Here is a 14,408-nt window from a genome sequence, read left to right as displayed (position 1 = left end):
CCACATAAGTCATTATCCCGCTCTCTGAACAGTGAACACTAACCAACAAAAGAAATCAAGAAAATATAAGCCAAAAACAGACTGCCTCTGCACTTCGATATTCTGATTTCATTTTACACTTGCTGCGACAATCAACAAACATATATCGCCTCAGATATACAGGCACTCTCCCAACCAGTTTTCAGGGGCTGGGCTGGCCTGCCACAATATCTCAGGTGACCTTTTTATTCCATATATACATTGCACAAATGCTACACATACGAACTGAATTAATAAAATTGGTACGACCTCGCCGATTTCACTTCACATTTATACTACCCCACTGTTATATACTCTGCCCTAAACAGCCAAAGACGATGAAAAACATAAACTACAATACACATCACTTACCCGAGACACACGCAAAACTGGTTTCCCCACCCATTCGAGTCTCGAGATTTGGTTTACACTTCTGAGTTTTACCCCCTCACGCCAGGTTCTCGCAACCAACATGAACTCTGGTGTTCCTTCTCCCACCGTTGCCCCACCCTTTGTTCCTCCACCCTCCGCGTTTATGGTGGTAGTCACCTTGATATCCAGAGGTCTTATGCTTTGAGTTGTACCAACTGCCACCATCTTTCTTCCTGCCATTTCCATCTGAATTTCCCCATGAAGCTCCACCAGCTCTTCCGTTCCAACTGTCGTCCCATCCTCCCCCAGCTGCTTTGCTCTGAGTCTGGGCAGAATCAGGCCCCCACGGATTTTCTTTATTATCCGCATTCCATCCACAATCCCAGTTTGCAGGATTTTCTTTCGTTTTGAAGTCTTCCTCAGCATCACCCCATCCACAACCCCAGTTTGCAGGATTTTCTTTATTTTTGAAGTCCTCCTCAGCATCGTCCCATCCACAGCCCCAGTTTGCAGGATGCTCTTTAGTTTTGAAGTCCTCTTCAGCATCGCCCCATCCAGTGCACGCAAATGACTGATCTAAAAGGAGAGGATTAACAAGAGTGACACCATTATCTTGGTTCTCATCATCGGTGGGTTCAGGCTCCCTTTCCAAGTCCAAAATAAGTTCAGGATCAATGCTTGAATTCCAATCTATGTCATCAATATAAATGTCAGGATCTGGCAATGATATGTTACAAGGCACGCCGTTAATTGCTGCCCAAAAGCGGTATTTCTCATTGTTGAATGTCTCCAAATTTGCAGAATCATTCCATTGAACGATGCTTTCATAGAGATACATATACTTGTTTGTTTCTACGACCTTCCGCCATGGAACTGAGCCAACAATCAAACAGAATTGCTTTTCCCAGTAAGGCACACCTAATTGCCAACTATCTGCGAAGCAAACAGAAGAGAACTGTCAATTCAATCATCATGAACATACAAATATACTACATTTGGATAACAGTTAAAAAATCTAGACAAACAAGAACTTCCTGAAAGGGGAAAAAGATGCAATAAATCATCAGAGATGGAACAATGATGCAATTTAGAAGAAGATACAATGCTGGATCACCGAGATGGAAATATGAAACAACCTTGAAAAGTGTCGATTTTGATAGCAGTTTCACAATTTTTCGTTTTTCTATTTACAATATATCCATCTCACGTTAACTTTAACAGCTAAGCTAACCGAATCAGCAGAACCACTTTCCAAACCCTAGTGTCGTTATTCTCATTAAAGCCGGGAATACCTCAAATTTAAAACTTTACTCTCAGGTGTTAACGGCTACACTAACTGAATTAGCGAGAACCACATTCCACACCCTAGTGTCATTATTCTCATTAAAGCCGGGAATACCTCCAATTTAAAACTTTTACTCTCACTTTAACCTTAATGGCTACACTAACCAAGTCAGTGAGAACCGCCTTCCACACCCTAGTGTCATTATTCTCATTAAAACCGAATACCTCCAATTTAAACCTTTCATGCTCACATTACCCTTGACTGAATCAGCAAGAACCACTTTCCAAACCCTAGTGTCGTTATTCTCGTTAAACCCAGAAATACCTCCAATTCAAAACTTTCACGCTCACATTAACCTTAACGGCTAAACTAACCGAATCAGCACAAACCACTTCCCAAACCCTAGTGTCGTTACTCTCATTAAGGCTGGGAGTACCTCCAATTTAAAACTTTCGCAGTTCAAATATAGAAACTGCACTATCCCATGCACACATGCTAACTAAAACCAGTAACAAAACACAAACCTCACCAAAAACCCTAGCCCTTGGGACAAAATCTACTTAGAAAATTAACAACTAAACCTGACTTGAACACCTCTACATTTTCAGCATAAAACTTCTGCCATAAAAAGCCACAGCTTGCATCATTGTCAGAACAACATCTTACTCTAAACAAAACTAACCTCATAACAAAAACACGCAGTACAAAAAAACGTTAAGAGCCTCAGCAGGAAGTGTCTTTGTTCTGAAACTGTTAACAAACTTACACATGCTTTAACTGAGTGAAAAAAGGTTAGCCTAACGTTTGAGAAGGGGGATTACCTAAATCACAATTGCTCCTCATGTTTAGATTGGAAAATAAAATTTTCACAGTACAAGTAATCCAGCAGAAATTTTTTTTTGGTAAACTTTACGCCGTTCGGTAGATTTGAGAAGACATCCTGATTATGATTTGATTAAGACTTGTGAGTAATTTCAGGAGAAAACATATGGACACTGGTTTGGATAGTAAATCTGGGGAGAAACAGAGGAAAGACATTAGTTTCTCTTTGGTCCCACTTTACTTTTAATTTACAGAGAAACATTAGATTTCCTTGTTTAATATTTAAAACCTCATTTTTTAAACCCAAACTTGGTTACAAACCTCACTTACAGATTATATCTCAATTACTTTCCTACTCAATTAAGATTTTACCCATCAAAACCAGCAAATCATTACCTCATTCATCAATGGTTCAACAAAAAAGCACAAATATTATAAATAACACAGACAGAGCCAATGATATGGAAATCAAAAGAGAACCCGATTTCCTAAACCAAAAACCCACCTCAAAGATACAATCTTTCACAAGAATTAAAGCCTACCGCTCATGCAACAGCTCAAAATTCCAAGAAAATTAAAAAACAAAATTAGAAATTAGAAAACATGCCTTGGTGGTGCTGTGGCCTTCTGTTCTGCAGTTTAGTCCATGGATTGTGTGGAGGATGAGTGCCACCTTGTTTCCTTCTCCAACTCATTACTCAAAAACCACAGCAACCCAACAATCCCAGAAATGAATACCACCACAGATTCTGTGAGTCCAATCAGAAAAACAAAACAATTAAAAAAACGAAAAAATGAAGCAAAAATTACAAATTCTGAGGCTTTTTGATATGGAGGTCTGTGAATTTTTGGCGAGGCAGATCCGATGATAAGCAGAACAATCAAGAAAAAGGGTACATATATATATACACACCCATACAATATATCTGTGTGTGTGTATATATATATTTAGTTCTTTGCCAATTACCAAAAGAAAGAAACTCCGGAGGTTTAAGAAGTGTCGTTTCGACGCTTTTAGTTTCCTATAAAAAGGCCCTGGTTTTTGTGATTTGGTGTTTTTTATATTCTGCAGCCCTCGGTTTTGTCTGAAATTACGAAATTGGATGTTTATATAGGGTGGGAGTTTTCCCTTTAGATGACGAAAGGAAAAGAGGGTCGGTGACTCGGTGGCGGTCGAAGAAGGTTTCGAAACCCCACGCGTACATCCTGGTTTTCGATACTCAAACACGTTACCAGCTTTTTTGGATTCTTCTCTCTTCTTCCGTTACGAATATTATCTTCAGATTTTTATTTTTATTTTTTTCCTTAAATGGAAGGGATAAATCCTTCCCTTGGTAAAGAAAAATGCATGTTTTGCAAAGCGGATGACTCATATAAGATTTCAAGTGATGCCCATGTGATACTTTGAGGATACGGCACATCATATCTCGTCTGGAGATTTCTCATTCGATCATGCCAAAACAACAAAGTGGTTTGGAATTCGGGCATAAGGCTGGCCACGTGATAAGTCTCAATTCCTCAAATGGTTATTATGTACAACCCATTCGGAAGACGTTCCAACTTCTCATGAATACGCTTCTGGTCATATTCGTAAGAAATGATACAAAGAAATTCAGAATCATACTCTTCAGTGGTTTCAACATGATATTGATTATCTCGAATATCTCTAAAAGTCAGCACCGTTCTTCCGAAACGTGGAGAATAGAGTGTTGCTTTAATGGTTAATTCAGTACTATTGGACAACATTATATGGGCCTTTTCGTATCCTTCTATCAAGTTGGATGGGCTTGAAAGGGTTGTCAGATGTGCATTTTTAGGTATGAAGTTAGTAAAATATTGTTTTTCACACAATATGGTGTGCGTGCTGGCACTATCAGCCAAACAACTAACTTTCCACTAGTCATACATAGAAATAAATTAATTGAATCAGTCACATGCATAAATATAATTCCATTCATTCAATTAATCAATTCGAGAAATAATATCCATAAAATAATTGACACATCCCGACCTAGATTGAGGCATGCTAGCCGTCACGTGAGGGTGACGTAGCCATGTGCACAGTGCGAAAGCAATATTAGTATAAGAAATGCGAATAAACAAACGAAAAAAAAAACAAACCAACTAGAGCACTAGATAAGATACGGTGCAAGAGCGATATTAAGTGTGATTGCACAACTAGAGCATAAGTAGCATAAGTGTAGTCTAACAGGATGAATACTAATTATACAACACCCAAAAGTGATCAAACATTGGTGATAATCTGTCAGAACCTCCGTCAAATCCTCGTAAGCCACCAACAAGCACTCCTACCTAAAACATGGAGGGGCGCAAAACAAAAAGTGTGAGTGGGCAAAAACAAAGTTTTCTAAAACCATTTCAACATCAAAGATAGTAACCCATTGCCGTAAAACCTGTATAATTTCCTAGATATACATATCTCAAAACCATGCTCGGAATAGTCAAAAGTATGCCATGCCAAATATCTCAAAATAACTGAATAAGTAACTCAGGTGAATTAACTCATGAGAAATAACATATCAGCCGGATCCACCTAAAGTGGCCTGTACGACTGAATCTATAGCTCAACAAGTATGCTTGCACACGAGTTAGAACCACCTAAAGTGGTCTGAAAGACAGGATTGTGCACCTAACTTGGATCCAAGGTGAGCGTATGGTGCGGGAGGTGAACATCACGTGAAGAACTGTGCCCTAACCACGGGCAGGAGCACTAACATCGGGGTGCAGGTTTATGAGCTATCAACACATTTCACATAATCATCAATTCACATAAACAATCTACAACTCACCTGGTACTTATATGAGCGTCCACAACGTCAAATCACATTTATGCATACTATACTAATTTATAGTCTAAGCATAAATCAATAGGCATGACATTTCAAAGCATAATTTCATTTAAACACATTTTATGGGAAAAATACCAAGTATATAAGTATATACTGAAAACCAAAAACCCACTCACTCATATGTAGAAGGGTCATAGCCCCCGAGTCTCGCTTGATTACGCTCGTCCTCTGAATAGGTCTCACCTATATGCGAAACAACTATATAAACGTTATTTTAAAGCACATAAACAAAACTAGGTAATAACTTCTCATACATTGCTCAATTGGGTTATTTGAATATACCACTGTGGCCTACTCAACCTCAGGAACATCCCTATATTTTTAGAAAAATTTTCCGAGCACCCATGCGCCGGCCAAGGCACGACCACACGTGCGGCCACGCACAGGCACATGCCTGACACAGTGGATGGAATTTGTAACGCCGTTAGGGAAGATTCCATTAAAATATAGAAAATGCCGTTAAATATACCTGACGCCGTTAGAATATTCCGTCAACTTTGACGGAATATTCGCCTTCTTCTCTGGCGAGTCACCAGATTTCGTCGCCGTCGCCGGAAACTGGGAAAAAGTTCTAATCGTCATATCTTCTTCAATTCTTAACAAAAATTCACGAATTTTATACCAAAATGAAGCTTAGGATGAGAGGAACAAAACCTTACCACTTTTAGGTCCTAAAACTCACGGAATCTCACCGAAAAAATCACGATAATCCGGCCCCCTCTACAACTTGTCAAACCCGAGCTTCCTAACGTCCAAAACCTTCCAAAATTCTTCCCTAAGCTTCGTGAAGAAGTTCTAAGGCTCCCTAACACCTCCAAACTTGAAGAAAAGTCTGCGATCACGTTAGATGAACAGTGCACCAAATTGGGGTTTTCTAGTTCTCGAGTTCTACGACTTCTCACGTCGAACTAATGGCATGGATGAACTCATGGACTTGCAAAGAACACAAAGATCACCTTCACAGCCTCGATCCATGCATGAAATGGTTGCTAAAGGAGTTGTTCGTACAATTGTACGGACAATGGAGGAAATCCGAGAGAGAAGAGAGAGAGAGGGTCAACATAAGTGGTATGAGTGTGTGTGTGTGGTCCAATTTTGGGCTACCAACCCACAAACAAAAGCTTACTTCCAATTGGTTCCCAAAACTTAGGAAAAACATGTCATGGTCCAAATCCTTAGCCCGTTTACACACACACGACCACTAAGGGCCCGTTTGTTTGACCGGATTAGAGGGAACTGGACTGGACTGGATTGTAGTCCTTTGTTTGATCTGCACCAGGATTAGATTTAATGAGCTTAGGTCGGACTCGCTCGGATTATACACCTCGCTACAAGTTCTTAACGAGGATCCCCAACAACCACGGGATTGCTAGTCCCGTCTCCCTCTTCTGCAAGTAGCGTCGCTCAAATCCGCATGAGCAGCATCAACCCTCCCTTCTCCACTGACCAAACCAGAAACGATTGTCGCCGATCTCCGTCGTCCGGTAAACCTAGCGCCATTTTGGCACCTGGGTCGGTGATTTGGGGTTTTTTGCCATCTGGGTCGACCCGAACGATGGCAAAAACGGGTCTCATGGTGACCCAAATTCTTTCGCCAACAACAAGATTGAAAACTTTAGCATGAGTGCAGTAACTTTAAGTGATTTTTCTTGACCAAACTATGATTTTCCCAGAAAATACAGGTACCAAATCTGAAGAAAAAAAGAAATACAAAGAGAGCGATGGGAGAGCACAGAGGTGAAGTGAGAGAAAAAAGAAGAAGAGGGGAGTGAGACACTGCCTATGGGTCTCTCAAAGATGCAAGAACAAACTCACAGAGGACATCATATTACTCCTGCGTTTTTTGTTTTTGGAAGAATCAAAACATGCAAGAAAGCAACCCTTGATTTCGATATCTCTCTCTTTCCCTCCTGTAGGTCTCTCAAAGATCTTGTTTTTCTGCAAAACATGACCCCGAAAAAAAGGTGGGGCAAAAATGGGGAGAAAAGGGAAATAGGAGGGAGAGGCGGAGAGACAAAAATGGGAAAAAAGGGAAAGAGAGATGGAGAGGCGAAGTGAAAAATGAAAGGTTACAGATATTGGAGAAGGATGATTCTAGAAAAAGATAAAAAAGATAAAGATAAAGTAATAATAAAATATTAATTAATATATATTAAATTAATATAAAATAATATAATATTGCAGTCCTGCTTCTTAGTCCGACACTGCACCAAACGCTTCACTAAATCAGTCCAACTTAGTCTAGTCTAAGCCAGTCCAGCTTAATCCCTGAAGTTAGTCCAGTCCGAGACAGTCCGGTGCAACAAACGCACCCTAAACACTCAAGGGCAATAAAGATAGGGTTGTGATTTTCACACACCCTTAATTACCTTTCCCACACCCCTTCTTATTTTTTAATACTTAATTGATATCTTACTATTTACTCTTCCATATATACCCTTTTTACTTTTTGACTTTTAAAAGTTGTTTTTTATTTTTTGATTGTGTTGTAGATTGGAGTAGCAGCCCGATTCTTCCCACTCCCCTGCTTTTTCCCTTGCTTTCTCCCTCTTCTTCCCCAAAACCCAGACACCTTCTGCTTTTTCCCCAAACCCAGACACCTCTCGCAGCCCGATTCCCTCGCTGCCGCAAATATTTCCACTGCTTCTTCGAAGCCTCCCACTCCCTCCGCCGAGCCTAACGAGACCTATTCTGAAATTTCCACTGCTTCTTCTCTTTCCGTTCCTCTGTCCTCTTTATTACTTCTTGTGAAAAACCACAATGGATGACCTGATAATAACAGATGAAGAACTCCAGATGGACATTGAGTTGCAGAAGATATTGGATATGGCATGCAAGGAGGATGGCATGGAAGAAATTTCAGAATGCATTCCTCCTCTTAACACTTTTGATGGTAATTTTCTAAAGTATTTTCTCAAATTATTAAGATTGATTTTGGAATTTAGGGTTTTTGTTCTCTTCTTGCCTCAATTTGTTTTTTAGGTTTAGTTTTTTCTTTCCCTAATTTGTGGTTCAAATGATAATTGAATGAATGAATACTGGTGGTTTAAGATAAATGTATCATGTAACAATGAAGTAACTGAATCCAGGGGAAGAAATTTAGAAAAATGCGTCAAGTAAACAGAAAATCACGAAACTAAGTTTGTAAATGTTTTTGACATCAGAATTTTTTTTACAAGAATAACGAAAAATTAGGCAATGCTCAGAGACTAAAGAGCAAAAGATTAAAAACTACCATGCTTACGTGAATGCACCGGGCAATGCTCTATAACATATTTCTCTCATGTACACGGCAATGCTCTATAATAGAGAATATTGATTTGTGTTGGTTTTGGGGAAATTAATTTTCTATTGGAATCTATTGGTCCCCAATACACTTTAACTTAATGGTAAATTGGTATTAGGTTTAATTGTTGTGGTTTTACCTAGGCTCCATGTTTTGGTGTAAACTTGATATAATGCATACAATGCTTTGGTATAAATTTGATACTTAAATGTCTAGTCCATTGATAAAAAGTATATATTCTACATATATAAATGTGTTGGTTTGTGATATATAGGAAGTCAACCAACGATTGATGAGCCCGATAAAATGCTCTCTTTGTTGGCGAAATGTTTTGAAAGTCGAGAAGACCTCATCGGGGAAGTTCGTAAGATAGCATTAATGCAAGGGTTTGCAACCGTTATTAGAAGATATAAGACAAATACATATGTTGCTATTGGTTGTGATAGAGGTGGGGATTATCGAGCCTCTAAAACTTCACTAGATGAAAGAAAAAAAAACTCAGGATCTCGCCTCATAAATTGTCCATTTGAAGTCAAGGGGCGTAAAAAGAAATGTGAAGAATTTTGGAAGCTAGAGATAAAAAGTTTATTGCATAACCATGAACTTTCAAATGACATGTGTGGACATCCTTCTTGTCGTCAATTTTCACAAGAGGAAATCTTACGAATTAAAGAAATAAGTAAGGCTGGTATACCACCATGCCAAATTCTATCTTCGCTTCGGCAAGGCAATCCTCATCTTCAAGTAGTTTCTCGAAACATCTATAATCTAAGAGCTAAGATTGTGAAGGAGAGTCTAGCTGGGCGTCCAATTATTCAAGCATTATTAGAAGAACTTGGTGAAGGTGGTTTCACTTATAACATTGAGTATGATCATGAAGGCCACTTGACTCATTTGATCTTTGCTCATCCCTTGTCTATAGAGTTGACCAAGAGCTACCCATATGTTTTTGTGATGGATTGCACATATAAGACCAACAAGTATAAGATGCCATTATTGGATATCATAGGAGTTTCAAGTTTCAACACATCCTTTTATTCTTGTTTTGTTTTCATGCAAAATGAGAAAGAAGAGGATTATGTGTGGGCTCTAAAAATGTTTAGTAAGATTTTGGGAGTTGATAATCATCCTATGGTGATTATAATGGATAGGGAGTTGGCATTAATGAATGCTATACGCATTGTCTTTCCGAGTACTTCCAATCTTTTGTGCGTGTGGCATATTGAGAAAAATATACTTGCAAATTGTAAAGCTCATTTTGAGGAAGAAGTTGATTGGATTGATTTCATTTCTACTTGGACAATTTTAATCCAATCTCCTAATGAAACATCATTCAATGAAGCTTGGAGTCGTTTTGAAGTTAAGTACGAGGAGAAGAAATTTGTTTTGAAATATATTCTTGGTACTTGGCTTCCATACAAAGAAAAGTTTGTAAGTGCATGGTCAGAGAAAGTTACCCACTTTGGTAACCGTGTTACTTCAAGAGCCGAAGGTGCACATGCAACGCTAAAAAAATATCTTCAAGTTTCAACTGGAGGTCTTCGCGAGGTAAAAGAAAAAATATGCCTTGCTATTGAAAATCAATTTCAAGAAATCAAAACTCAACTTTCAAGTGAAAAAGTTAGAGTTTCACACAAGTTTCGACTTCCCTTCTTCAAAGAGGTTGTTACTCATGTATCTAGATTTGCATTGAATGAGTTATATAATCAATATGAAGCATCAAGTTCTTCTGATCTTCCATCTCAATGTAAGGGTCATTTTCTCAAGACAATGGGTCTTCCTTGTGCTCACATGATTAGAGAGATGAACATTGAAGTCTTGCAACTAAATGACATACATCCACAATGGAGGATTGATAGAAGATTGTTTGTCAATGATCGTCATGTAAGCTTGGACAATGAACAAGATCAAATAAGCGGCCTTTTATTGGAGTTTAAAGATAAGTATGAAAAGTTGCCTCTTACTCAAAAAGAGGATACCAAAAGGCAACTTTGTGAATTTATTGATACTTCTCTTCCATTAACTCTTGAGCCTAATGTTAAACCTCACAAAGGTCGTCCAATGGGTTCTAAAAATAGAAAAGAATCAAGCTCTACAAAGCGTGGTCCTTCAAAGTTTGAAATAGTGGAGAAGGCTCAGAAACGTGCTCGACGGGTATGTCATTTTTTTTATTTATCTTTTAATATTGTCTACTATGGTCATGATTATTTATATATACGTATAACTTAATGTTCATTGTTTATAGGTGTGATGAGCATAATGATTTGCCAAAGAAACTTTTTGTTAATAATAGCTTAGATGTGTAAAGAACACATTAAGGTACATATATTTTTGTTGATTTTTCCCCATAAAAATACTAATTAAGTTTGTAATTTTCTTTCCTTTTGTTGACATGTTTTTATTTTCTTGTAGGTTGGAGTGCATGGGTTTCATATCTTTTTGGTAATATTGACATCTCCTTTTGAACACAAGATTAAAGGCCAAACATAGTGTAGGCAGAATGTGAAAGCTTGTAATGATATCTGATGTATTTTTTGGGGCATGAGGCTACTATTATGGGGATTAAAGTGTATGTGGATTGCTTACTAGTATTTTGTACAATTCATGTAACTTATGCATATATGCTATATCATTAGGTAATCGTTTTATTTATATTTATATAATAGGTGTTTTATACTTGTTTTGGGATCTCTCAGATTAGGCAGTAGAGCTTGAGTTACAAAAGGCATATATGGTTGAGTGTTAGAAAAAGAAAAAAACAAGTTTAAAATAAAATAACAAAAGTATTTTAAAATTTCAATGGTCAAAAAGTAAAAAGGGTATATATGGAAGAGTAAATAGTAAGATATCAATTAAGTATTAAAAAATAAGAAGGGGTGTGGGAAAGGTAATTAAGGGTGTGTGAAAATCACAACCCTAAAGATATTTCACACTATCGATAAAATATTTCGGGATGGGGTGTCACAATAATTGTCCATAATTCAAAACAAACTAAAACCAAACAAATAATTCCAAAGAAATAGAAAAATTGTTCGAAAATTAAACCATAAACCTAAAAATTTAGGGAGGGTTCGGCCACTCCTAGTGGGTGTAAACCATCCTAACATGTCTTTAGAAAAATAAAACTTTATTCTTCCATAAGAGTGGACGCCTCTTGAAAATCTAAAACCTTCAGAGTTGTAGTAGTATCTTCAGGAAGTTCTACAAGTGCAAAGTTAGACTCACGATGGGAATGATACTTGACAATAGCCTTAGGGATAGCTCGGCATACGCGTGACCAATGATCATTTGATCCACATCGATAACACATGTTCATTTCAGTGAAAGCCGATTGAACGATAATGTTTCCCTTGTTCTTGAGGTTTGGGGCCTTAGGTGCAAGGGGTTGGCGCTTCTGGGTCAAATTTCCTCTCTTGGGTGGGCCTTTGTTTTGTTGACCTTGGGCCCATGGTAGGGCTTGCCACCCATTTCCACGGCCATAATGAGGTTTCCGTCGGTTGTGGCTGCTAGAATTAGTTGCATGCGCTTTAGGCATCGTCAGTTGGTTCCTTAATAGTAGCTCTAAGACTCTTTACAATAAGATGAAGCTTCACGTCTTGAACCCACTTTAGGTAGCTTATTCCAGAGACTTCCAGAGCGGTGAAATCAATCTTTTTCAAGTTCGACATGTCCCTAAACAGAGGGTACAACAAAACGTGGTTAGTCATATGGAAAGCCATATACATATATCATAGAACATTCGGGTTTTATAGACATGTATTGGTTTAATTTAAACATGAAAGCTATGGGTTTCATGTGGTAAGTTTTGAATGAAAACTGTGGGTTTTCAAGGGCACTAAATTCGAAACTACAGGTTCGATTTAGCTATGAACGTTCAATTCATATATAGGGGTACCTGGAAGAACACATAATACAATATACAATAAAGTGTAATGGGTTTGTGGTTGCTTCAAGAACCCAAGTATGAGTGTTTTGGGACTACGAAAGATAGTCAACGGTTCAAAGAAATTAAATAATTTATTGAATTGTTAATTGCCAAAAAGTGAAATTCAGGTCAATATTTTTGGATTAATTGTTAGATTAATGGACTGCTGGTCACTTTAATTAATTCAATAGATCGGACCATACATGGTCGATTATAAAAGCAAAAATAATTATAACATTTGGGTTAAATTATAGAAAATACCAAAAAATAACTTTGGATTAAAAAAACCATAGCCCAATAGCATTGGGCTTGGGCGTCGTGAGTAGGGCAAGGCCCTAAAAGGGCTTAGTGGGCCATGGGTTGCTGCGGGGTAGCTCGATCATGGCTGTAAGCCACGGGTCGTGTGTATGGGATAAGCCCAGCAACAAAACTGCTGGCTTTTGGGCCAAAAATGGCACGGGTGCTTAGGCCCATCACTGGGCTGGCCTGTGGTATGGGTGCACATAAAGCCTAGCAAAGCTAGCTTTGGTTTTGGGCCAGTCTAGGTAAGCTTAGCTGCATAGGCTGGCTTATGGTGATCACAAGTCGAGACTGTTGTCAAGCCCAGCAAGCAAAGCTTGTTGGAGGTGAGCCAGGTCAAGGGAACGAGCCCAATAGGCTTCAGGCATGCTGGTGTAGGCTGGGGCTTCAAACCCATTTGCAATTCAACCCAAGCCTAGGTTTGGTTGCAGTTTAATGGCAGCAAGCCTAAAAGGTTTTGGTCCAAGGTGTCGAAAATGACACCGATGGTCCAACGATGGTGCCATAGTGGTGCGGTGGCGATGCCGCATAAATCCCAATTTTTTCCTTTTTTTTTTTTTCGAATTGCTTCTAAATTAATTTCGATGTTTTGACTCATAAATTCTACATAGCATATTTGCGTATTGCATTAACAAGTATATATATTGACAAAAATATTTGAACATATATACAATATATATAATTGAAAGGAAAATATAAATATAGAGGGTTCATGCATCATAGAGAATGTTTTCATGCTTCAAGGTTTTTTCAAATATCTTAATTTATTTTAGAAGAACCTGATTGACAGAAAATAATTGAAAGCCTTTTGATGTTGTAGAAGAGAGTCTCCTTCAGGACCCTTCAGTTCCTTAGCTTCTGGCAAGATCGTGTTGATAATGTGTTGTAAACTTATTTGACTGAACTGTATTTAGGACAGAGAGGGAGAAGGGCCGGCGACAACAGAGAGGGAAGAGAGAGATGTAATTCTGAGGTGTGTGCTGTTTAACCCCATTGTGCCTTTATGCATAGTAGTAGGAAATGTTAAATCCTTAACCTATTAGTATTACAACTCTAATAGGAATTAAACTACTAAAGTAAATATACAAGATACTCCTAGATACACTATAATTTACATAATTACATTCCTAATCTAATAAGACTGCAACAACTGTATCCTTGTATTGATAGGTTTTTCTATATTATTTTGTTATAGGAAAGTGATTTATTTATTCTTTGAATAAACAATATTATTTATATTAAGGGGAGGGGTGAACTTAGCCTCACAATGACTAACAATAATGTGGTTCAAATTCGCCTTTAGCGGGAATCGAACTTAAGACCTCTTACTTTTTATTTATTTATTTTTATATTTTTTTTAACAAACGATATTATTTACACTAAGAGGAAGGGTAAACTTAGTCTCACAATGAGTTAGCAATAATATGATTCAAACTCATCTTTAATAATAATTGAACTTACGACCTTTCACTTGTAAATGATGAAAAATATCACAAAAGCGTAATAGTAACCTTTCCCACCAAAACGGAA

General features: G+C 37.9%; 2 protein-coding genes across 3 annotated transcripts; one reads left to right on the top strand and one right to left on the bottom strand.

The window, feature by feature from the left end:
- Positions 1 to 66: 66 nt before the first annotated feature.
- Positions 67 to 3,722, bottom strand: LOC103454542 (uncharacterized). Of its 2 annotated transcripts, none has more exons than XM_008394121.4 (3): positions 3,465 to 3,722; positions 3,105 to 3,246; positions 67 to 1,323 (listed from the first exon to the last, which is right to left on the bottom strand). In XM_008394121.4, exons 2-3 carry the CDS (start codon positions 3,190 to 3,192, stop codon positions 467 to 469), a joined length of 945 nt encoding a protein of 314 aa, XP_008392343.3. In that variant the 5' UTR covers positions 3,193 to 3,246; positions 3,465 to 3,722; the 3' UTR covers positions 67 to 466. The 2 variants fall into 2 exon arrangements, with proteins under 2 accessions (XP_008392343.3, XP_070667671.1); XM_070811570.1 differs by having other exon boundaries at positions 67 to 1,319; positions 3,101 to 3,246; positions 3,465 to 3,682.
- A 5,725-nt stretch (positions 3,723 to 9,447) lies between these two features.
- Positions 9,448 to 11,293, top strand: LOC114821053 (protein FAR-RED ELONGATED HYPOCOTYL 3-like). Its single transcript, XM_070812346.1, has 3 exons — positions 9,448 to 10,807; positions 10,899 to 10,972; positions 11,066 to 11,293. Exons 1-2 carry the CDS (start codon positions 9,608 to 9,610, stop codon positions 10,902 to 10,904), a joined length of 1,206 nt encoding a protein of 401 aa, XP_070668447.1. The 5' UTR covers positions 9,448 to 9,607; the 3' UTR covers positions 10,905 to 10,972; positions 11,066 to 11,293.
- Positions 11,294 to 14,408: the final 3,115 nt, after the last annotated feature.

This window comes from Malus domestica, chromosome 14 (assembly GCF_042453785.1).
Source record: "Malus domestica chromosome 14, GDT2T_hap1".
NCBI classification, from domain to species: domain Eukaryota; kingdom Viridiplantae; phylum Streptophyta; class Magnoliopsida; order Rosales; family Rosaceae; genus Malus; species Malus domestica.
The sequence above is the reverse complement of the archived record's forward strand: the minus strand, read 5'-3'. Positions and strand labels throughout refer to the sequence as shown.

Coding starts and splice junctions, on each gene's coding strand:
- LOC103454542 (XM_008394121.4), bottom strand. CDS start 3,192: ATGAGTTGGAGAAGGAAACAAGGTGGCACTCATCCTCCACACAATCCA. Junction 1,324..3,104: donor AAGGCCACAGCACCACCAAG/GCATGTTTTCTA, acceptor TTTGCTTCGCAG/ATAGTTGGCAATTAGGTGTG.
- LOC114821053 (XM_070812346.1), top strand. CDS start 9,608: ATGGATTGCACATATAAGACCAACAAGTATAAGATGCCATTATTGGAT.